The following is a 25,455-nucleotide window of genomic DNA, read 5'->3' as shown; positions in this document are numbered from 1 at the left end:
ATGAGTGACAGCTGGTGCTGATGACGAGTGACAGCTGTCACTCCCGGTTGCTATGACGCCCTCTCCTGCTTGAAGCCCGCACTTCAAGCAGGGCGCCATCTGGTGGTGGTGGGCCAGCAGTACCTCCTCTTCAGCGGCCCACACAACAATATGAATCAAATCCATATAGTTTTTGAAAAAAATAAAAAGGTCCGTTACTTTTCTAACAGACCTCGTATAATAAAATGTTTGACATGAATTGGCCAGCTGAAATTTCTTTAGGATGGGCTCTAGATGGAGATCCTGATTAGTTGGATTGTTGGCTCCAGTCTGAAGTGCCTGATTTAATGAGCATGAATTCCTTTGTTTACACAAACCATTCCAACAGATAATAAGAAATAAACGACGAGGGAAACCCCCATATGCACCAGTCAAGGCTTCTTCCAAAAATGAGGCAAACTGCAGAACAAAGATTAAAATCTGAAAAAAATGACTTTCTATTAATTCAAAATGTGTTGTGAATGTAAACATGCCATTCTAAATCTTGTATATAAAAGTCAGATGTATGTGAGTATGTCTGTGTTTGCCTATGACTGGCCTGTTGCTTAGCAACAGTAACCTACACACACACACCTCCTTCCATGCTCGCTTCCTTCCTGTCTTGTCTGTGTGAAAAGTCCAAACACTTAGCAAAAATCAGTTCTTAATATTAACTAGATGAAAGTGTTGATCAGTCAACATCAAAGTTGAGCAAGAAAGATCAAAGATGGTTTTAATGTAACTCAGTTCTGTCTTTGATGCCAGTGATGGCTTTAAGCAAAGACAGGTAAAGCATTGGATGCCTAACAACCATAAACCCAATAAGCAGAGTGAGTTGATGAAATGCCCAAATACTTATGGACTTGAGTATATTAATAGAAACTTTGCAACTGATTGACAGAGGAGAAACGGTCACACTTGTTTTAGAGATCTCAGACCTGGGTGTCGCCTGGATAACCTGCTAGTTGTTTATAAATGAAGCAAAATTATGTTCCTGTAGCTAGTTTTGTCAAATGGATTCCTTTTTCTCTTCCTGCAGAAGTTAACGTTCTGGAGCAGCTCTCCTTTCAGGTGTCCACCAGCAGCAATGCCTCCATGACTCTGGACAGCAGAAGGTGTCCAGTCCTGCAGATGGGTCAGTACTCCACGCTGGCCCTCCCTCTGGGACGGCTCTTTGCTGATGGGTGAGTTTTAGTTACAAGTGGTGTTGTATCATGAGGCTTCTGTGCATCGAATCTAAGTGGTTGTAGTGTTTAGGTTTGCAGATGAGTTCAGTCTGCTGGTACAGCTCCGAAGTCCACACTCAGACGAGCGCAGCGTCTTCACCATGCTGAGCCCCAACAGTCACATCCTGCTGCAGCTGAGGATCAGCGCCTCCGCCATCGTCTTCATAGGCACACAGCAACGGCATTACGAGTAAGACTTAACGTGTTTTCAGTCAAATGAAGTGAACACTAAAGAGACGTGACTACAAAACAACCCATGTGGCTCTCTCAGGTTTCCAGTCGGCGCTCTGACTGACGGGCAGTGGCACCATGTTTCAGTCAGTGTGTCTGCCAAGACGCTGGCGCTCTATGTGGACTGTTCTCTGGTGGAAAGTGTGGACTGGGTGCACTGCGACATGGGGATTAAGACTGACGGGCTTTTTATAGCTGGAGGGATCATTGAGGCCTTTGAGACGCCATTTGAAGTAAGTGACTTCCATCCTGATTCCAGGGTAAACCAAGGGAAAGTTAAAACAACCTTTGTCTGTAAGCTTAACAAACCAGTGTTGATGAGTCAGACAGCAACCCTGCCCAATACATATGTGCCTGTAGTCTGAATCCACTAAATCTGGATGTCCTTTGAGATCCATTGCAGGAATTCTCTGATCACATACTGCAGGATGCTGCTTGCACTGATTGATCCTCAGGCTCCTTGACCTTTGCTATGTTTCTCTCCTTCCCTTTCTTATGTCTTATTCGTATTGTCCTTTGCAGTGGCAGATCGGTGGGGGGGGGGTGCAAGCATATGGGAAAGGTCTTACTTGCATAAAGGCTGTTTTGATGAATGCTGCTGCATGCAGAATTACATTTGTGGTGTTTTAAAATAAAAGTTCTGTATTAAAATTGATAGTCACCATTTAACTTAACTTCAACAGTATTTAACCGAGTTTCCTTTAAAATGCAGTAAAGGGCTTTAGACTTTTAAGATGTTTGGGGTTGGTGGGCATGTCTCTGGACCCACCTAAGAAAAGCATGTCTTCAGTACACCCAACCAAGTCACAACCCTCCCCCTTTCACCTGAAGCTAGATCCGCCCCTGCTCTGTGACTATATGTAAATCCGCTTCCTTCTGTGTAAAATCTTGTTGTTGCAAAATACAGAGGCCAAATCCATGTCATTGTCACTCCTGTTGTCAAGTTTGTCATTTCACTGGATTCTTCTGTCTGCACAGGGCCATATTAGACAGATGACCTTTCTAATGGGTTACCCCGGGGCTGCACGGCATCACTGTAGCCGCCATCCACCCTGGTGTGGCGACATCTCCACTAAGCCACCGCGCTCACCACGCACCAGTAACGTCTTAGAGGTGAAGAAAAATCGACACAAATAAGAAATGTGACTGTGACACAAAGCAGTGACACACAATAACTTATAAACACTCCTCTTATAAGCACTTACTAACACTCTTATAAGCACTTATTAACACTACTCTTATAAGCACTTACTAACACTCTTATAAGCACTTATTAACACTACTCTTATAAGCACTTGCTAACACTCCTCTTATAAGCACTTATTAACACTCCTCTTATAAGCACTTATTAACACTACTCTTATAAGAACTTGCTAACACTCCTCTTATAAGCACTTAACACTCCTCTTATAAGCACTTATTAACACTCCTCTTATAAACACTCCTCTTATAAGCACTTATTAACACTCCTCTTATAAACACTCCTCTTATAAGCACTTACTAACACTCCTCTTATAAGGACTTAACACTCCTCTTATAAACACTTATAAACACTCCTCATATTATCCAACTCCAATTTATGACTTGCCATCTATATATTAAAAGCCAACTGGCCTGTGTGTGTGTGTGTGTGTGTGTGTGTGTGTGCGTGTGTATGTGTGTGTGTGTGTGTGTGTGGAAACTGGGGACAGCTAACATTTGCCATTTGGTATGCTTATGTATTTTGGGTCAAGGATGAACGCCGCCAAAACAGAACATTGATCGAACTAATATTTTTGGAGAAATTACAGATACTACATAAAACCGTGAAGAATGGATGCTGATCATTTTGCTCTGAACTCACACGCCATTCCAGCAGGGGCTGGCAAATCATCTATATATTAAAAGAGAAGTGACCTGTGTGTGTGTGTGTGTGTACGAGGTCTGTCCGTAAAGTATAGGTCCTTTTTATTTTTTTCAAAAACTATATGGATTTCATTCATATGTTTTTACGTCAGACATGCTTGAACCCTCGTGCGCATGCGTGAGTTTTTCCACGCCTGTCGGTGACGTCATTCGCCTGTGAGCACTCCTTGTGGGAGGAGTCGTCCAGCCCCTCGTCGGAATTCCTTTGTCTGAGAAGTTGCTGAGAGACTGGCGCTTTGTTTGATCAAAATTTTTTCTAAACCTGTGAGACACATCGAAGTGGACATGGTTCGAAAAATTAAGCTGGTTTTCAGTGAAAATTTTAACAGCTGATGAGAGATTTTGAGGTGATTCTGTCGCTTTAAGGACTTTTCACGGTGCGAGACGTCGCGCAGCGCTCTCAGGCAGCGTCATCAGCCTGTTTCAAGCTTAAAACCTCCACATTTCAGGCTCTGTTGATCCAGGACGTCGTGAGAGAACAGAGAAGTTTCAGAAGAAGTCGGTTTCAGCATTTTATCCGGATATTCCACTGTTAAAGGAGATTTTTTTAATGAAAGACGTGCGGGCGGATTGCAGCGTCGGCTCGCAGCTGCCGCGATGCTCCGTCACAGGAAAAACACCTCTGTTGGAAGCCTTGAGGACAAGTTGGAACATCTCCAGCTGATAAACAATTTCTCATATACTCACTCCACTGAAAGCCTTCAAAAGCCAACTGGATTTTAACAAATGGTTATCAACACCGAGGTGTTTTTCCTGTGCCGCCGCGCCGCGTCGGCTGCGTCCCGACGCGCGGACCCGTCCGCACGTCTTTCATTAAAAAAATCTCCTTTAACAGTGGAATATCCGGATAAAATGCTGAAACCGACTTCTTCTGAAACGTCTCTGTTCTCTCACGACGTCCTGGATCAATAGAGCCTGAAATGTGGAGGTTTTAAGCTTGAAACAGGCTGATGACGCTGCCTGAGAGCGCTGCACGACGTCTCGCACCGTGAAAAGTCCTTAAAGCGACAGAATCACCTCAAAATCTCTCATCAGCTGTTAAAATTTTCACTGAAAACCAGCTTAATTTTTCGAACCATGTCCACTTCGATGTGTCTCACAGGTTTAGAAAAAATTTTGATCAAACAAATCGCCAGTCTCTCAGCAACTTCTCAGACAAAGGAATTCCGACGAGGGGCTGGACGACTCCTCCCACAAGGAGTGCTCACAGGCGAATGACGTCACCGACAGGCGTGGAAAAACTCACGCATGCGCACGAGGGTTCAAGCATGTCTGACGTAAAAACATATGAATGAAATCCATATAGTTTTTGAAAAAAATAAAAAGGACCTATACTTTACGGACAGCCCTCGTATATACCTACCTTGGAACACAGAGAAACTGGGGAGAGCTGACATTTGCCGTTTGGTATGCTTATGTATTTTGGATCAAGAATGAGCTTACTAACACTCTGCTAGCAACAGATGGCATCGTTGCTACAACAGAACATTGATAGGACAAATATTTTTGGAGAAATTACAGATATTGCGTAACAGTGAGCAGTGGACGTTGATAATTACATTCTGGACTCACACGCCATTCCAAATCATTAAAGAAACTGCATAAATGTCAGCTACCTTTTTTAGAAATACTACCCAGTCTAGAGCCATTGGATCCCCATAAACGATACGCTAGTTTATTATGATGCATTAGTTTATTCACTGCATTTCTTGCACAGTGAGTCTTACTGAAGTGTATTTATTAAGTTATGTTGCACTTTCTTTATGGTATTGACACACCATGAGACCAAATCAAAGTCTTTGTACGTGAAAACCAGTTTGATCATAAATGTGATTCTGTTTCTGAAATCTGTCTTCTCAGATTGTTGCCTCTTAGAATGGGTTACTGTATCAATCAATCAATGTCCTTTATTTAACCAGGTAAAAAACCCATTGAGATTTAAAACCTCTTTTTCAAGAGTGACCTGGCCAAGAGGGCAGCACAAAACAATTTATAAGACTGCAAGTCCGTAAAGAGGGCCTACAGCATCATTTTCATGTATCATTAATTACAATGTAATTACCTTATTTTTCTGACGGACAAATTATATACTAAAAAATTATGCAATTATGCATTATGCAAATTATATGCTAAAAAAATCATGTGGTTGTTGTTGATGTTCTAAATCTTCATCATTATTATTATTAATCATTTATATAGATGTTTTGTAGGAATTAACACACTAAACAAAATAAACTGCAGTGATTAAAATAATAAACACCAAAAATAAAAGTACTCAACAATGCACTAAGAAGCTGATTTAAAAAATGCAGTTGCAGACTGTTTGTTGTAGCATTTCTAACATTGTGGGTCAGCGGTTCATGTTCATATGTTTCAAATAACATCCAGTATGTCCCATGCATGTTTATTTGTGCATCTTGGTTAGTTTTTTTAATTTAGTAGTCCCTATGGTACACACCAAATGCTTCTTGCAATAATATGCCAAATTGGGTGGAGCCTGTTTTTTACAATTATAAGTGAGCAAGCTTTTTATGCTGCAGGTGAACATCCAATAAACACCATAGTCCAGCTGCTATCTTAAAATGTTTCACAGCTGAATAACTCCAGTAAGAAAGTACATGTATCACAGCTTTCGCACACATTTCCAACTACAGAGGTCACGTTTTCAGGTACTGTATGTTTATACTTTATGAAGATGACACGATCCATCGTAAAACTGCTCCCGCGACAACTACTTTTGACTCTGAGTCATGATTGTTGGAGCAGCTGTCATTGGAGGAGTCTACCGAATGGCCATGCAGTCCTTTGACTTTGAGATCGCTAACGTAGAAGAACACGTGAAATCTCTGAGACATTTATTGAATTTGTACTTTTTTATTTTAGCTCATGATTGGATTAAATGACTGATACACTATGAACATATTTTAGTTTCAATTTTGTGGAGCTGCTGCGTTGTCCAACTTTTTATTATTGTCTGTGTTAATAAAATAACTACTTAAAAAGTTTAAAATGTTTAAAATGCATTTACATTTTATAATTATTTTTATATAGGTTTCACTTTTCTTTTTTATAATAATAGAATAATGTGATGTTTGTGTACTTAAAACTACTTTGGTGAAGGTTGCAGCCTTCACGAAGGCTCAAAAAGGTTAATGTTCATTACTAACAGAAAGAAATATTGAGTGATTTGAAGGTAAAATGCCCCCAAATCCACTCAAACCCTTTTCCTATAATATGGAAATTTGTAACAGTGATAGTTGACTAAGAGCACAGTCTGCACTTGTGAAAACTGTAAATAGTGGGCTTTTCTTGTTGTTTGTACAAACTGTACTTTTAATTTTCATTTGAGGAAAAACTTTTTTTTCCCCAAAACCTGTTAAATGAAGTACTGTGAAGTGTGATCTAAGATGATCCCAGACTGATTCCTGTGGTTTTAATGCACTCTGAGGTGTTTAATACCCCAGTGTTTGGTTGTTTCATGCTGTCTCTCATTGTTTCCACACTGGACACACGCCTATCCTCAAATTACCTGGATGAGTTGCTGTAGAATCCCAAGAAAGGCCCCTTCTTACGCTTTAGTGGAACTGTAAGTAGTATAGTGTGGCAGCCAACGTATGTAAGGACAGTAGATTTAAAAATGTTACACTAACCTTAACACTGGTTGAGGTGTTCTGTAGCTCCTTAGTTATGTCTTTTAGAATTTGATTCAGCTGCTTGTGGGCAGATGATCAGCTGATTAGTATGTAACCTATGGAAACACGTACTGTATCTATTCCCATCAGTCTGGATCATCTTCTACAGTTTAGTCATTTTTGTTCAGTAGGCAGTAATACCCGTTGGTTTGAAGATGCTAACGACTGTGGCAGACCGGTCCGGATGTGGTCACCTGGTTTAGGATGGCATTTCTTGGTAAACGACACAATTCACAATTCAGATCTGATCTTGACCCAAATGATTAATCGTTAGCTGACCTTGCTATGGCATTTCTGGTATTCACCTGCTTGGGTGTGCCAACTTTGGTAAAAATGTGGTTCAAAACAAAATTCTTTGACTTTGAGCCCAATCACCTTGACCTTTACCAAAGCCTTTAAGGTTGGATCCGAGGTTCGCCTTCATCTGCATAACAACTTGAAATGCTCCAAAGAGTTGGGAAAAGTCAACCAACAAATGAGCAGACAGATATGACCTCACTGAAGGAGCTTTGACAACTTTGGCCTTGCCTGAGCAGTTCTGGAACCCACCTCTATATGTGTGCAAAACCTGTCCAAATTGAAGTAAAAATCAAAGTTTTAACCTTAAGCCTAAATTTACTTGTTAAAAGGAACATTATAAGGGCAAATTGGAGGTTGGCCTTCAAAATACCCTTGATGAGTATGATAACGGACAAATAAACAGGCAAACATTGATCAACTTACTCTGGAGTGCGATATTCCAGATAACTTCACAAAACTGTAAGATGCACCTTAGAAAATTGCTGAAACGGGATTTCACAAAACTGTAAGATGCGCTTTAGAAATTTCTAGAAACGGGATTTGTCTGATACAGTGTCACTTTAAGACATTTTAAACTGCCAGATCATTTGGAGTCTCCTGGAAATAAAGACCCACATGTGATGATAAAGGGTGTTCCTTTCCCAGGATCCCATCCAGCTGATCCTGGAGGAGCACTGAGACATTGTGATGACTTCCCTTTCTTCAGTCACAGCAGCAGATGGATAGAAACAGTCGTGTCGTCTGTATATATTTGAGTGTTTATCATTAATCATCTGCCACTACAAACCAAAAAGATTCCAATTTTTTTTCCCTCCTATTCATTTGCCCCCCCCCCCACCCCAGAGGGTTCTGCTTTAACTTCTTTTACAAGTGGTTTCACAGTCTTTATTGTCTTTCATCAGAGTGTTTAGTCTTTGATTCCTGTTGATCTGTCATTAATTACATCTGTGTTATAGAACCTCAGGCAGCTGAGGCTCCAACCAGCCCCTCCACTGATTGGTAAACCCACGACTTTTATTTCATTATCCCCCATTCAGACTGGAATTAGTAAACTGACTTGAGCTGGATTCAGTCCAGATTGCTTTCTAGCCACATAGCCTTCAGACCTGTTTTTCAATCCAGTTCAAGACGTGCATAAGTGTGGATTTGGTCGTCAGAGCGTACCAGTTAGATTTTCTTGGTGATAAGGTGCCGCAGTGAAAGAAGGTTGCTTGCTGTCCTCACGGTTGCAGCCGCGCTGAGTGCTGCCACAGCGGAGAGGACACTGTGGGCACATGGATGCAGGGAGGAAGTTTGACGTCATGATCCCCAAGCTGTCCGGCTTCTAGCCACATTTGCGCTTAGATCTTGCTCAAATCTGATAGAAAACAATCCATCTTACTGTAAATCTGATTTGCAACGTTCAGCTTCGGAAATAAACCTCTCCGGCTTGAGCGGGATTTGGACCTAATCCGGCTCAAATGTGGCTAGAATCCGGCTAGCTCAAGGATCATGATATTAGGAATGGCTAGTTTGAGGGAATGGTTAAACATTCGCCTGTGGTTACTACTGAACATTAATATGAAGTCATATCACCTTGCTATTGGTCACATGGCCTTTGAATTTGGGTGACCTTGAAAGGATAAACTCGGTCAGGGCTGTTTAACTCAAACACAGTGGAGTCAAAATAGATTCAACATGGAAGGGCTGTGTGTTAGTGGAGCACAAAATGGAATAAAGTTGCACGTTAAAGCTGTCGGATGCAGGTGGTTCACTCTCCGAGTGCCTCTTCTTCATAAAACACTGGGTCTCTGTAATTCCTACTTGGGTCCTACATCATCTCAGACTAAACAAAATAGAGTTCTTAAAATGCATACAGTTGTTTCTCTGGCACTTGGTGAATAAAACATGTTTCTGGCATCAGCGCATGCCTAAAATGAGAACACTGGCCAGCACGCTATGCCTGGATTCCAAGGAACAACAAAGCTGGCTTTAATTTACATTTTCATGTCGATGCAAACTGACTCAAGGAATCATAGCGGATCTGCTTCTCCTTAACAGTACACAGACGGGTGCAGCCAAAATCACCATCGCACTGCAGAATTTGAAATGCATCAGAGTATGCCGTGTGCCGTGCCACGCTCCGTCTACTGCCGGCCCAACCAGGCACAAAGTCTGTCCTTCAGGATGGCATCGGGATGCCTTTCTGATGATGCGGTACACAGAGACCTCTGTGCTGTTTTGCCTTCTACAGACTGGATGTAATTATCTTTCCGGGTCCATCTGTTTCTCTTCATCCTCAGTTTTACTGAATCCATGTCTTCTCACTATGTTTCTGTCTGTGCACTAACATCTTCATGCCTTTGTTTTGTTTTGTTTTGTTTTTTTGCTTGGTTCTGCAACCCCAAATCAGAAAATGATTGTTACATTTACTTCTGTTTCATTTCAGGCAGCATGGACACAAAATATTTCATATTTCATGTGGTCAACTTCATTTTGTTTAATCTACATCCATTCCTGCAAAGCTTCCAACACATTCCAAAAAAAAAGTTGGGACAGGTGTAATTTATTGTAAATCTAAGGATTAAATCAATACGTTTGCATCCAGTTTTCTTGAGACAAGTCAGGAGATGAACACATGAACATTTCCAGGTCATTGGATATGTGTTGAGCTTCATTTACGTCAGTTATTGAGGAATACAAACTGTACGGTACTGTGCGGAAAATCTGTCAGGTTAGTGGAGCAGATAAAGGAAAAAGTGTCCATTTGATGGTACAAGCACCAATTCTGTCATGATGATTCTCATGAAAGTTTGAGCATTAAAACTCACAGATGCCAAAATGCATTATGGGAAAATCAGCCTCCTCATCACTGGTTGGTTGGTTTATTTTTAAAAACCAACATACAAGTTGCTGTAACTTGTGTGTTCTATGGATTTTGACCCAAAATCCATAGAACACTGCCATCTACTGGATGGGAGTGTAAATTTCATCCAACTGTAATGCGGTCACCGTTCGGTGCACTGTATCACACTTAAACACAATTTTCTGTTTTGCAAATGCCTTTTTTTTACAAATTAAAAAAGTACATATTTACAAATACACATTTATTTGTAAAAACCAGCACACGTTACAGTAACTTGTGTGTTTGTTTTTTTTGTTACAAATAAATCAACCAACCATTGATGAGGAGGCTGATTTTCCCATAATGCCTTTTGGCATCTGTGAGTTTTAATGCTCAAAGTTTCGGAATTAGTGCATTACTTTAAAACCAAAAGATATTTCTGATATTTTCACTTTGTAAAAATGACAGACTTAATGTTAATATCAATAAACCATCCGGAATTAGTTTGGTTTTTTAAATCAAACCATAAGTCAGACCTGCTTTTCTGTTTATGCTTTTGCCATACGTCAGGTGCACTGTATGTAAATGACTCTTCCTTACAGCACTGGACAGGGCGCACAAAGACAGAAGCTGTGACTCATTGTTTGTGTTGGATTTCAATTTCAATTCAATTTCAATTTATTTTCATTTATATAGCGCCAAATCACAACAGAGTTGCCTCAAAGCGCTTCACACAGGTAAGGTCTAACCTTACCAACCCCAGAGCAACAGTGGTAAGGAAAAACTCCCTCTGAGGAAGAAACCTCAAGCAGACCAGACTCAAAGGGGTGACCCTCTGCTTGGGTAATGCTACAAACATAAATTACAGAACAACTGACAGAACAATTCACGGACGAATATACAAGAAATGCTATTGACGCACAGGACAGGAGGATCACCAACACGACTACAACTCCCATCTCTGGATGGAGCTGCACCTTAAACAGAGAGAAAAAAAAACAGAATCAGGCATCAGAACGACAAAAAATTCTGTATAATTTGCCAGCATTAAACAACAAGAAAACAGAGAAATACTAAGGTGATCGCCGGCCACTAGCCCTAAACTTCACTTAAAGACCCAGAATTTAGGTAAAATTGAGGCTGCGGCCCACTCCAATTACTAATAAATGAATTAAAAGAGTAAAAAGCGTAAAACAAAACTGTACCAGTATGCTAGCCATATGAAAGGGAAAATAAGTGCGTCTTAAGTCTGGACTTGAAAGTCTCCACAGAATCTGACTGTTTTGTTGACGCAGGGAGATCATTCCACAGAACAGGGGCACGATAAGAGAAAGCTCTGTGACCCGCAGACTTCTTATTCACCTTAGGGACTCAAAGTAGTCCTATACCCTGAGAATGTAAAGCCCGGGCCGGTACGTAAGGCTTAATTAGGTCAACTAGGTAGGGAGGTGCCAGTCCATGAATAATTTTATAGGTTAGTAGCAGAACCTTAAAATCTGATCTCACTGGGACAGGAAGCCAGTGAAGGGATGCCAAAATGGGTGTAATGTGGTCGAACTTTCTACTTCATGCCAAAAGTCTGGCTGCAGCATTTTGAACCAATTGGAGACCCCTAATGCTAGACTGCGGTAAACCAGAAAATAGAACATTGCAGTAGTCCAATCTAGAAGAGATAAATGCATGGATCAGGGTCTCGGCATCAGCCATAGACAGGATGGGACGAATCTTCGCTATATTTCGCAGGTGGAAGAAAGCAGTCCTAGTAATATTTCTAATGTGGAGGCCAATTACAACGAAGGATCAAAAATTACCCCAAGGTTCCTCACTTTGTCAGTGTGATGTATGACACACGAGCCGAGGCTGAGTGTTAACTGGTCAAATTGATGCCGATGTCTCACTGGACCAAGAACCATCATTTCAGTCTTATCAGAGTTTAAAAGTAGGAAGTTTCTAGACATCCAACTTCTCACTGCTGCAAGGCAATCTTCTAAGGATTTTATGTGAACGAGATTACCAGCAGTTATTGGCATGTATAACTGAGTATCATCTGCATAGCAGTGAAAGGTAATATCAAAACGCCACAATATGTGCCCAAGAGGTGCTATATAAAGGGAGAAAAGCAGGGGGCCTAAGACAGACCCCCTGTGGAACCCCAAATTTCATGTCACTAAGGTTAGAGGTAGTTACTGTACAAAACACAGTGAGAACGACTGGTCAAGTATGACGTCAGCCATGCAAGGGCACTCCCAGTAATCCCAAAATGATTTTCCAGCCTATCAAGTAGAATATGATGATCCACTGTATCAAATGCAGCACTGAGATCTAACAGCAACAGAACCGTAGTGGTGTCCGAATCCATTGTAAGCAGAAGATCATTCTGTTATGTGTCGGACGCAGCTCGGAGAACCGACCAGCGTTTGAAGGACCCAGTATGAAATAAGCAGAGCACGGTACAAAGGCTAACTGAATTTAATACATAACAGTGATAATACAAAAAGGTGCGGTCTGGCGTGGTGCGCTCCCAGCAGCGCTAACGGTCCGGAGCCAGAAGCTGTTTCGGACCCAAGGACCCCGCCGACACCCCCCAGGTGGCCGCAACAACCGAGTCTGTGAAAGAAGGAACCATTATGTGAGTCCACACTCTACACACAGAACACTTAAAGGTGTACAAACAGCAAACACTTCCTGGCTTGATTACTGATCAGCTTCCCAACCTGCAGGCATGGAACATCCCGTTCACAAAACTCCACCGCAGTGGAAGCTGATACATGACTAACATACAGCTCAATACAATAAGGTGTGAGGGACACCACATTTACTGACTGTATAACTGTTAGTCACAAAATCCAACGTACCTCAGGAAGTGTGCTGACGAGCGTGAGACCTCACCCCCTCCTCTTTCACAGACCGTGCATCAAACCTGGACATTCTCAGCGTCCGCTGCTGATGAGATGGCTCCCAAGACGACGATCTCACCCGTCTGGTCACAAGGTCGAGTCTCTGGCAAATACACACTGTGCACTCCAGTCTTAAATGCCAACATGCTCCAATCCATCCAGATGCACCTCAGCTGTGAGTCCTGACGAGTCGCAGGTGATCAGGGTGAGGTCCTGACAGCCTCAGCAACACAGCCACTCAGTCCCAAATGCACGCCACCTGGGAGGAAAACAAACAGACAAACAAACCGGCAGCCAGGCCCCCCCCAGCCATATAACACATTCACCACTTTAGTGAGAGCCGTCTCTGTGGAATGATATTTTCTAAAAGCAGACTGTAGTGGCTCAAAGAGATTACTCTCAGTAAGATAGTCTACGAGCTGCAGTGACACCACTTTTTCCAGAATTCCAGCTGCTCTAACTTACGGACACGGCTCTCTAAGAGAGCCACCCTATCTTCCAACATCACGCAGGATTTACCAAGGATGTAAAGTAGAATTAGTAGTGTACTTTGTGCACTAAGAAATTCAAGAATGTAGCCAAGCAAACACGAGCTAACCAATAATGGATAAGCTAACCACTCCTAAGGCTCACACAGACGCAAATAAATGAATTAAAATTCACAGCAGTTACACTGAAAAACTAAAAGAAGTATTAAACAGGTAAAAAAAAGCAGCAGCTATAAAATCCACTAAACAGTTAATTAACTAACAGGAGTGTAAAAAAATGAAATGAAAAAATGATGACGGGGGTCCGAAACAGCTAACCGGTAGCAAAAATGCTAGCCGCTCCTAAGATTTTACACAGGAGTAAAATAATTACTTAAAATTCACAGCAATTCAACTGAACCGCTAGCGAATGCTAACCGCTAGCGAATGCTAACTGCTAGCGATTCACAACAGGACTGTTGTTAAATAACATTCAGAGTAGATACAATTAATAACCAGAAGAGTGCTAAGCAGAAATAAAAGAAGCGTATACAACCGTGTGAAGTTCAGAGTGGCGTCACAGCAACAAACAATCTGTCAGAAGCAAGTTGCCAGATCTGTGAAAATCACCTGGTGATCACCTTTGATTTTACTCAGAAGCGTTGGCAGTGCTTAAACTGAAAACTGGCTTCTCAGTAGCTGATAGTGTACCGGAACCAGTACTAAAAGTTAGCTGTAGCTTCCACTAAATCTTTTATTAGTTTATCGGTTTATTGTTCTAAAAGTTAACTTTTCAGTTAGCACATTAGCGGTTATCGAAGCTAGCTTTTTGGTTAGCTGTGCCCATCACTGCTGGTGACAATAAACATGCACATTTTACATAAAGATATTTTTGCAGCTTGTCATGCTGACTGCATGTTGGTAACTGACAGCAACTTGCTAACAGCTGTTGCTCCTGAGAGATTTTCCTTGTTTGCATGTCAGGGACTGTTTATTTTTTTAAACATTGTACATCATCCACCAACCGCTGCTCTGAATCCGGTTTGTCAGGGGGTGCTGGGTTTTCTAAATAGTCTCAGCATTGTTAAAATTGGACCCCTGAGACGTTGTCTGTCAGAGAGCCACAGCGACCCATCTGTGGTCGTAATGTTCACCGACCATGTGACAACCTCATCTTTCCACTCCGGTCTCTGCAAAGACCTCCTTCATAAAACATGTCAAACAGCGGCTCTCTACCAGAACGCTGAGACAAAATATAGAAAGTGGTGGGAAAGCAAAAAAACCCAAAACAAAACAAAAAAAACCGCTCATCCAGTTTGACACGTCTCTGAACTCTTTGGTCCACAGTGGCCTGAGGAACGTTTTAAGATAGGGTTGAAAAAATTTGCTTATTATATTACAGTTGAATTTTCATGTTCCAGCAAAAGCTGGTGTTCATGAAAGGTCTGTTTAATATGAGCTTTGTGAAAAGAAATACTCCACTGAGCCTAAAAGTATCAACTTCTCCCTGAATGTACTCTTGTTTTTTTTCTTTTAAGTGCTTTTGAACAACCAAGTTGTGATTGTACACAAACCTACAAACCTTTTCCCTTCTTGCTTTTGTCACCACCATGATTGCATCTATGTTGCACAGGGACCATTTTTTTTAGAATGTAGTATAATTACCACATTTTCCTGCTGTTCACTTATCGATCCTAATATTATAGCACCTGGATTTTTTTTTTCTTTTTACTATGGGTCATGGGAACTGTGATGTATTTCATTGTCTTATGACACCACATATGCCCAGTGGTGATAAAGTAAGACCCTTCGGCTTCTGCCTTGTTTCACTCTGGGTAGCCACAGCAGATCTGGGGTGAATCCGCATGTTGATTTGGCACACGTTTTACACCGGATGCCGTTCATAACACAACTCCACATTACATGGAGAATGAGCAGGGGTGGGTTTAGAACTGGGAGCCTTCCACACTGGAAACAAACGCTTGGCCAACGTCGCCTTGGCACAAACAACTGACTGACTCAAAACTGGGCACTGACAGTAATGTATGTTATTTGATTGGCAGCTGATTTGAACATACTCTTCATATGTTAAATGGGACAAAAAATTGTCATGTTTTGTTTTACGTCTGATCTTTGAAGTGTTTGGCGACCAGCTCATCAGTAAGCGGACTACTAATTTCTCATCAGCTACATCAAGGATAACGCTGACCAACACGTGCACCAAGATGCAACACTCATTAATATCACTCACACTTTTGACCTGAGGCATCGACTGGGTTTCTTTGGTACCAGGTCTCTTCAGAGGATCCTTGGTACCTCTGGAATGACTTTATTTCATATGTGCATTTATGGAAGAGTATCACTTCCATTGTGACAGATCTTCAGCTTCAACATTTTGGCAATATGGCCCATTTCTTTGTGCATGATTCATCACACAGGTGCCATAGTGTTGAGGACGCCAGTCACTGGAGAAGGCCAAGGAGATGGCCATGTTTCACCTGACCTGGTTGATTGTCACTGCGGGAACCAAGGCAATACTGTGGTGTTGTGGATGCAGTGAAGCACAGCACCAGTGCATTTTCCCAGATATGACTTGTGTTGACACTTTTGTAGTCTTTGCAAGTTTAAGTTCTTTTTTTCTGACCTGAAAATGGAAATAATCATATTGGTGAAGCTCCATCGGCTCCTGTCTCTCCTGTCCATCTGTGACTACTTTCACGCCTCCTTGTTCTTCATCACTGACCTCATTTGGCCATTTGGCCAGACCTCATTTGGCTGTAAAGTAGAGGCCAGAGTTCAGGGTCAGGCCAGCTGGGTTCAAGAGAGTCATTTAAACAGGTTAGTGGAGGGTTTTCTTTCACCAAAACATTAAATCTAGGCTTGCATCTCATATGTCCCTTCAGGCAAATTGTAGCTGATCTTTCAGGTCTTCATGAAGCTGTTTAACTGAGGATACAAAATGCAAAACATGCACTGTGCACAATTTCTCCAATCACAGCCAAAAAAGCCTGGGTGTCTGGGTGTCTTGGTGGCTTTCCTCACTCTTCTCCTTCTTGCACAGTCACTCACTCAGTTTTTGAGAACTGTCTACTCCACGCAGATTTACCATAGAGTGCCATACTGTTTCTATTTCTTCATAACTGATGTAAATAAAGTCCAAGACATATTCAGTGACTTGGAAATGTTCATGTATCCATCTCCTGACTTGTCTGAAGAAAACTGGTATAATACCTGTAAATAATCAGTTTTATTGCCAAAGGGGCTGATTACCTATGCAACCCATCATCTTGGTTTTATATTTTTAATTAATTTATATCAAGTTGCAGAGCTTTACTTTCAGTTTGAGTCTAAGGAAGATAATTTCAGAAATTTTTATATTGAGAAGCCTGATTTACTTCTTGTATTTGAAATGCCATAAACAAATTAAAATGCGTGAAATACCAAGGGGCTGAATACTTTTGCAAGCCACTGTATATAGTAGGCCCCCTGGCCTATATTCTGAATTCTTAGATGAATTTGGTGAGTTTATCTCTAATTTGGCAACCCGTGCAGATAACATTCTGATTGTTGGTATATATGAAAACGCCTTCTGACCTCCTTCTGCAAATCATTCATGGACATTACAGATGTATTACAATTCCAGCAATGCATTTAGAGTTTGACACACATTAGTGGAAATATCCTGGATTTGGTCCTCATTCATGGTATCGCTGTCACAAATATTGACATCATGCCTCTTGCGTTAGTGGTCTCAGATCACTCACTCATTAAGTTTACAGTCTCGTTGCCATGTTTACTGGAACAACAACCTTATTTATCATTGCGGCAACACATCAACTCTTCAACTGCAATTTAACTTGGATTCAGACTGCCTGATATCTTAGCATCACTTTAGGAAAATGACCATTCAGTAGGTAGTCTTGTGGACAGCTTAAACTCAGCGCTCACAACAACACTCAACGTGATTGCTCCACCTACATACCCCCCCCAGAACACAATTACCTTTGTTCAGTGATTACGTACGTGGCCTCATGCATAAATCTAGAGGTTGAGAACGAAAATGGTGTAGTTCAAAACTAGAAGTATTCCACCTCGCATGGCACAATGCTATTCTAGACTATAAGCATGCACTACTGGCTACAAAGTGGGCCTATTACGCTGATTTGATCAAGAAAGACGAGCATAATTTAAAGTTCCTGTGTGACACAGTGTTAACACTTATTCACTTGTAAGTCACTCTCCTTTTGCAGCCCAGATTACTTTGAGAAGAAAATAGATGACATTAGGTAAAATATATACCAGCATGCCATATCTAGACTGGGCTTTTTTGGGATTCCTGGTGAACGATATAGCGTATGACCACCAAATTTGAAAGTTAATCATTAGTGTCATTTTGGCATCATTATAATGTAATATGACATCATAAACTGATTATATTGCCCAAAATGTGGTAATGTATTTTCCTACAAATTTAGGTTATGCTTCTCAGTTTTACTGATTATGTGCCTTAGAGCAGTGATTCTCAACCGGGGTGCCGTGGCACCCTAGGGTGCCGTGATCGATTGTCAGGGGTGCCGTGGGTATTTTTCATATTCGCGATTATTTTTCATATTCGTGATTACCGTGAATTATTTATTTTATCCACAAAGCATAAAACGACAGAATCAAACGTCAAACGTGCTGCAGCCTCGCTCTCGTCTTAAGACGGGACAATAACAAGGAGGCTGACGGCCGATTAAAACAGTGCCGTCTTCTTCAAAAGCCGTCTAAAATGTGGAGCTGTCGGTGTGTGTGTCTGTGCCTGTGTGTGCGCGCGCGGAGTTAACAGGCTGCAGACTGCGAGGGAGGGGGTGAGTGAGGGAGATTCCTGAATGCAGGTGCGACACATTCAGTGCGCAGCGAGCGCGGAGCAGAGAGAGGATTTTAACCCGAGTGAACGTTAACAAAACGGAAACGTGAAGCTGCCTCTCTGAACTTTCTCTAAAGGTGTGATTCTGCCGTTACCGTCCTGTTCACACCATGTGCGTGTCGTATGCTGAATTTATGAGATCATGAAATGAAATAAATGGTCAAATATCTTTAAAAACATATTTAAAAATGAGAATATATGAATGAACTGAGCCACAAAAAAAAAACAATGTTCAGATGCACAGATCACAAAAAGCAGGTGAGAACTCTGAACTTTAACAGCTGTTATTTTCCAAAGGTATTTAAATGTTCAATCTTGAGCTTAATGCAGTGTTTAAGCACAAAACGTGACTGATAAGGAGAAACAATTTCAGAAATGCAACAGAAACAACCACAAATCAGAAAAAGTTGGGACTGTATGTAAAATGAAGATAAAAATAAAAATGTTGCACCATTCCCAGTTTCTCCACTCACAGAAGCCAAACGTTCTTCCAGAGTTGTGTAATTATACTACAATAGTAGAATATAAAGAAGGGGAAAAAAGAAAAAAAAATAGACAATATATTCGTCAATCGCAATTATTTGTCTGACAATTAATCGTCTCCAGAAATTCCTAATCGTGACAGCCCTACTTGAGATCAGAGCGCAAAATGCTTGAGGATTTTCGAAATGCGGTGTTTGCTATATCGATTTTCTATTAATAATAATAATAATAATGATATTTGGGTTTTGCGCAAAACCAGAGGTAATAGCATTATAATATTATTTTGGTTGGTGGTGTGCCGCAGGATTTTGTAAATATAAAAAGGGTGCCGCGGCTCAAAAAAGGTTGAAAATCACTGCCTTAGAGCACTTAAAAGTTCACAATGATTTCTGCTGCAAATGGCAACTACAGAAAATATCAAAGTGACATCATAAAATGACCTTAACAACATGACAAGTCCATAACAACATAACAACAAGTCCTTAACAACATGATATATTACTGCCAAATTTGCAGGGCATGATGTACAAACACGTAATCACTACAAATATTTTGGTGTCATCATTACTAATTATGATGTCATAATGACATCATCAAATTTGCAGAAATTAATTCTAATGAACAAAGCTGACATTAAATTAGATAAAGTAATGTTAATAGAATAAGTATATGTTAAGTAGAAAATATGGAAAGTACATTGATGAAACAGATCAGTGATTTTGGGTCAGACATACCTGTCAGAAAACCGTTGCCATGGAAACAGCAAAGATGATGGACTTAAAAAAAAAAAAGTGGTGTCTGAATCCATTGAAAGCGGAAGATCATTCACTACTTTAATGAGAGCCGTCTCTGTGGAATGATATGTTCTAAATGCAGACTGCAGTGGCTCAAAACTCAGCAAGGTGGTCCATGAGCTGCTGTGAAACCACTTTTTCCAAGATTTTAGAACAAAATGATAGATTTGATATCAGCCTGTAAGTTTTCAATACACTAAGGACAAGATTAGATTTCTTAAGTAATGGTTTAATCACTGCATATGTGAAACATTTTGGAAAAGATCCAGAGGTTAGTGACAGATTATTTCCAACACAATAGGCCCAAGAGGGGCCACGGGTCCGTCATAAGTTTTGTTGGTATGGGTTGAACAAGCAGGTTGTGCTTTTAGTAGATATTACAGGTTTCGTCAGCACGCGTAGTGAGATACCATCAAATTCGGTAAATCTAGATAATATATCAGTGATGACACCCACCTTGATAATGGGGTGTCGTGGCTGGATTAACCCTATCTAGACGGGGGCTTAAGTCGACCATCTGTGCTGTTAGATCGTAGCGCTGTGTTTGATATGGTGGATCACCGTATCCTACTTGATATGGCTGGAGAATCTTTTTGGGATTATTGAGAGAGTCCTTGCATGGTTGACGTGTCTAACCAGTCGTCCAACCTTGGTCACATGAAATATGGGGTTCTATATTGGGATCTAAATTCTGGGTCTTTCAGTGAAGCTTAGGGCTAGCTTTTTTTTTAAATCAATTTAGCTTTGCTAAGGAACCCATTCAGAAACATTTGCATTATAATTATTACACTTAGGTTTATATCGCAGTATGTACTGTGACTGTGGAAGGATTCAATTTATACCAAGATATGAATTTTAGGCCATATAGCCCAGCCCGACACATATGTATTTTTGTTGATTTTGTCCTTCTCCAAAAGTTAATCTTCTCGAGATATTTGCCCAAGTAATATTCCAACCAAATTTAGTGAAAATCGATCCAGCTGTTTTTTTTTAAGTTATCTTGTTCACAGACCAACGCACAGAACCAATTTCAACAACCCACTTTGCCAGCACGTTGAGATCTGTTTGGTTGTGGAGCTGCTTGGCCCAGCGTGCACTGCAAAAAAAAATGACACAGTACAGTGCAAACAAATCAAAGCAGGAATACGAGTAATTAATAAAAAGCATCCCTGACATCAATGTGGTGAAATACATTTTTGGGTTTACTGTTAAACCACATACTGCATCAAAGATACAATTTTAATAAAGAAAATAACAGGATTTTTCTTTTCAATGACAAATAGAGGGAATGTGGTTCATTGGAGACATAAATTAAATGTGCGGGTTTTAATTAATGCCAAAGTTCTGCACACTGTTGCCTCCTTTGTTTTTCTGTAAACATCTGCTTAACAATTCTCACAGTAACTGGCTCCAGCACAAAGTAATTTTCAACCGGCTTGGGGGCAAATCGTGTACCAAGAAGAAGAGAGTTCAGAAGGAAGAAGTACAGATAAGAAAGGAGGGTGAGATCAAGGATCTGGAAAGTGGATGGAAATGGAAAACTGGATTGCTTTCCCTACAACAGAGCAGAGCATGCTGGGAGTAACTGTGTGGTTTAACTAGTGGTTTAATAAACATGCTACTGAGATCATACTGTTGCCAAGACTGTCATGGTTCCATGACCGTTGTGAATTGTTGGACCAACATTTTAAAAAAAATGCCTTCATTTGGTCACACTTAATGAATTAGATTGATCCAAATGAACAAAATAATCCCTCCATCCATTTTCTATACCCACTTACTCCAGTAAAGGGTCACGTGGGGAGCTGGAGTCTATCCCAGCAGTCATAGGGTGTAAGGCGGGGTACACCCTGGACAGTACGCCAGTCTGTCTCAAGGCCACATATAGACAAACAAACACATTCACTCAACATTAAAACAGAGATTTTAATCCCAATAAGCCACATTAATGTGTGATTTTACCAGTACATCCTGTTCAAATGGAGTTGACAGGGTTGTTCTCAGGGTCAAGTCTGATTTCTACCTACAGGCATGGAAAAGCAGATTGCTGCCCTGTAGCTGTGGCAGCTACCATCACCTCTTAGTGAAATACATGCTTGCCTTCAGTTGCATGGTGAGCAGCGTGAGAGTTTCTTTTTTGAGTTTAGCTGGGCAACAAAAATGAATCTTGGATGACCAGAAAATCCTATGGTGCAAAGTCTTAAAATGAGAGAGAAGATACCACAAAATACCACATGAAAGTGGCAAAGAATAACCAGAAGTTGGTCCACACAGCATTGCCCTGTCGTCATCACTCATCATTTGTAGCAGAGGGGACTGTCTGTGATTTGTCCCACTGCATGTCCAGATCCCCTTTGTTGTTTGTGAGCTGGAGTAAATTGGCAATTTTGCAGTGTGACCAAAGTTTGCATATTTTTGCTCTAAGCAGGACTAGTCAACATGATGAGAGACATCCAGGCAAAAACACACCTCGGGGCCACACTTTAAGTTATGAGCGCCTCAGTTGGACGGTGAATCATAGTTTAATACCTCCTGTGTTCGTTTAGTCTCAGACGTAATGTCCCGCTCACGCATGCTGCAAAACGTCGATGTTTATTTGGGATAAATGTATGATAAACAGCCTCCTCTTAGGTCATCGCTGACATCACAATGAAGTCACAGCAGGTGCAGAGTGTTGGAAATGGTGCTAAACCACAAATTATTCACTTAACCACAAGACCATCATCAGCTGTGGCACTCTGTCAGTGGCTAACTGTAGGAAAGGCAGTCCAAAAATGGGGAAAAGTGGACAAAACTGTTGTGTCTGCAGCTTCAGAGTGAACAAGCAGGTAGTAACCAAACAGGATGTAAAGTGGTGACAAAAGATGATTTATTTACCAAAAAAACACGAGTAAATTCCAACAAAAAGAGAGTTCCAAAGGTTTCACAAAGTCCATAACAACACAAACCAACTGCAGAGAGAGAGGCAGCAAACAAACTGGATTATTCAAGGGGGCAACGATTATAAGGATGTGACACAAACAGCAAAAACTCACTGAAGTGTTGAGGAATAATCAAAACTAACAGACCCACAGCTCCACATGGGAGGTGACAAGGATAATCAAAAACTTACAAAAACACCACGGGAGAGCCAAAGAAGATACCAACAACTAAAAGAGGACACGGTGCAAGCTTAAAAACAGAAAACACAAATAAATAAAGGAGCAACAGGTGTGGCATGCATGGGAATAAGGCCAACCGGAACACAAGACACATTCACACGCAGCGACTGACGCACACAAAGTTACACAAACCACAAAAGAAACCCAGGGGTGAGTAGAACTACAAACTTCATGATACTAATACTCAAACGAAAAAGAGAACCACAAAATAACCAAATACAAAACCAAGGAAACAAAGGCAGAAAACTAGCATGAAACTCAAACGTGTATAGAGTGCAAACAGGGAGACACAACGAGACTAACAGATGAGGACACGGGACTGAAACATAATGACCATAAACATGGGGACCCAGACAGGGGACCGATCACAAGTATGACTAACAAGGATGACACATACAGACAGGGAACCGGACACAAAGAAAACAAACAAAAGTACACAGACAGAAGACAAGAATTAACACAAGGACACAGACGGGGGACAAACCACAACACAAAAGCAAAAGTATAATCTGTAATTGCAAATATTTACAAACTGCCACATTATCAACAATTACTCCCTGTAACAATATTGTAACATTGCGGTAACGTGTTACATATAATCAACTCTCACATCATTTTTTGTTGCACGCAAAAATGTCTCTCCTTCGAGCAGTTAATGAGAAAATACTGAGAAACGTGTTCCAAGGCCCTTCTAAATTATATACATTTCATCCAGTACAATTCATAATTGGTAAATGCTGTCATTGGTTTCCTTATTTATTTATTAATGACTGAATGAATGAATTATTTAGTTATTATTCCTATTTATTAGATTTTTTTATTAGATATTTCTATTTGCACCATTTCCTTATTTAGTAATGTTGTCATCTGTATATGTAGTATGTTGAATAATTGGTTGCCTGCTAGCTTGGCAGGTTAGGTGCAATGCCAAGGCACTGACGTCACACCTAGCATGAGCTAAGTACCTCCATTGTGAGCATCAGGATTTATAATGCACTCAGGACCTGAGCGCCTATTAACACTGATTCATGATTGATTTAATCATTCGAGTGTCTTGTAAAGTTGATAGCGTCACATATTGCATGATGCAAACGGGCTAATGTTAGCATGATAACTTGCCAGTGTCACATAACCCAATGCTAATGCCTGTTGGATAATATGCAGCTGATGGGCTGTTAGCATGAAAATTCGCTAGCATCACATAAGGCAATGGTAACGGGCTAACATTAGCATCAGCTGAGTGCCTTTATTATGAATTTTAATGTGCTTAAACAAACATACTTAGAGTTATAGTTTTGAGAAAAATCTTACTGCACATTTTCAGGTAATTTTATGTGCTGTCTGGAATTTTAAATTTTTTTAAATTTTATTTATTTATTTACCAGACAGACTAACTAACTAACTGTCTAATATAGATTTGTATTTATATATACCATATTTTTCAGAGTATAAATCACACCGGAGTATATGTCACACCTGTTAAATGTTTCTTGAAGAGGAAAAACACATATATAACTCACACTGGAATATAAGTGACATTTTTTTTCTATATTCTTTAATTTGAGATTTTTGTGCATTGTTGTTTGAAATTGTTTCAATTTCAGTTGATTTTCATTTATATAGCACCAAATCACAACAAGGTTGCCTCAAGGCGCTTCAAGTAAGGTCTAATCTTGTTGTGTACTCTTTATTATTGGGATTTATTCTTTAATTATTAGAGTTTATTTTGTTTAATGCTGTGATTCCTGGAAAGTCCCACATAAATTGTCATTATTATATTATGATTATTATGATTTATTATTATTATTATTATTAAGGAGGTGATGGTCTAGTGGTTAATGCATTGGGCTTGAGACCAGAGGATCCTCTGTTCAAATCACTAAGGGCCCTTGGACAAGGTCCTTAATCCCCTAGTTGTTCCTGGTGTGTAGTGGGCGCCTTGCATGGCAGCAGCCTGACATCGGGGTGAATGTGACGCATTGATGTGTAAAGCGCTTTGAGCATCTGATGCAGATGGAAAAGCGCTATATAAATGCAGTCCATTTGCCATTATTATTAATGCACATATGATTTTTTTTTTTTTTGGGGGGGGGGGGGGGGTATATACCTTAATTTGGTCATTTGCATTGGAGTATAAGTCGCAGGGCTTCCGAAACAAAAAAAAAGAAACATGACTTATACTCGGGAATATATGCTTTCGTGTGTTGTACAACATTAAATTGACAGAGAAACTCCACAGGTTAAAACGTTACACAGTACAAATCAGTATCAGGATTAAACTGTTGTGTAAGCAGGACACAAAAAATAATAATAATAACTAGGACTGCAAGCAGTCATATACGGGTCCTTGTTCCGCCAACCGCCTACCCAGGCCAGTGGGTGCCCTTGTGACCACATGTGGGCATGTGCATGCAGGGGCAACCACTCATCACACAGTTAAAAGTTTAAACAAATGACACAATGCATCAAGGAGTTATGACATGTTGATTGTTCATCCACTAGGGGGCGCTCAGTGTACAAACAGGGGCTGGGTGTGTTCAGGGGCCAA

At 40.6% G+C, this 25,455-nt stretch overlaps 1 protein-coding gene across 1 annotated transcript in view; it reads left to right on the top strand.

Annotated features, from left to right (window-relative positions):
• The first annotated feature begins 817 nt into the window (after nt 1–817).
• si:ch211-196i2.1 (collagen alpha-2(V) chain) overlaps nt 818–25,455 on the top strand; it is a 184,442-nt gene continuing 159,804 nt past the window's right edge. Inside the window, exons 1-5 of the mRNA XM_034191797.1 lie at nt 818–848; nt 1,058–1,202; nt 1,276–1,434; nt 1,516–1,708; nt 2,454–2,588. Of these exons, the coding sequence (XP_034047688.1) occupies nt 818–848; nt 1,058–1,202; nt 1,276–1,434; nt 1,516–1,708; nt 2,454–2,588 (663 nt within the window). The remainder of the gene's footprint in view (nt 849–1,057; nt 1,203–1,275; nt 1,435–1,515; nt 1,709–2,453; nt 2,589–25,455) is intronic.

Source organism: Thalassophryne amazonica, chromosome 17 (genome assembly GCF_902500255.1).
Source record: "Thalassophryne amazonica chromosome 17, fThaAma1.1, whole genome shotgun sequence".
NCBI lineage: Eukaryota > Metazoa > Chordata > Actinopteri > Batrachoidiformes > Batrachoididae > Thalassophryne > Thalassophryne amazonica.
Note: the sequence above shows the minus strand (reverse complement) of the source record. Positions and strands in the feature narration are given on the sequence as shown.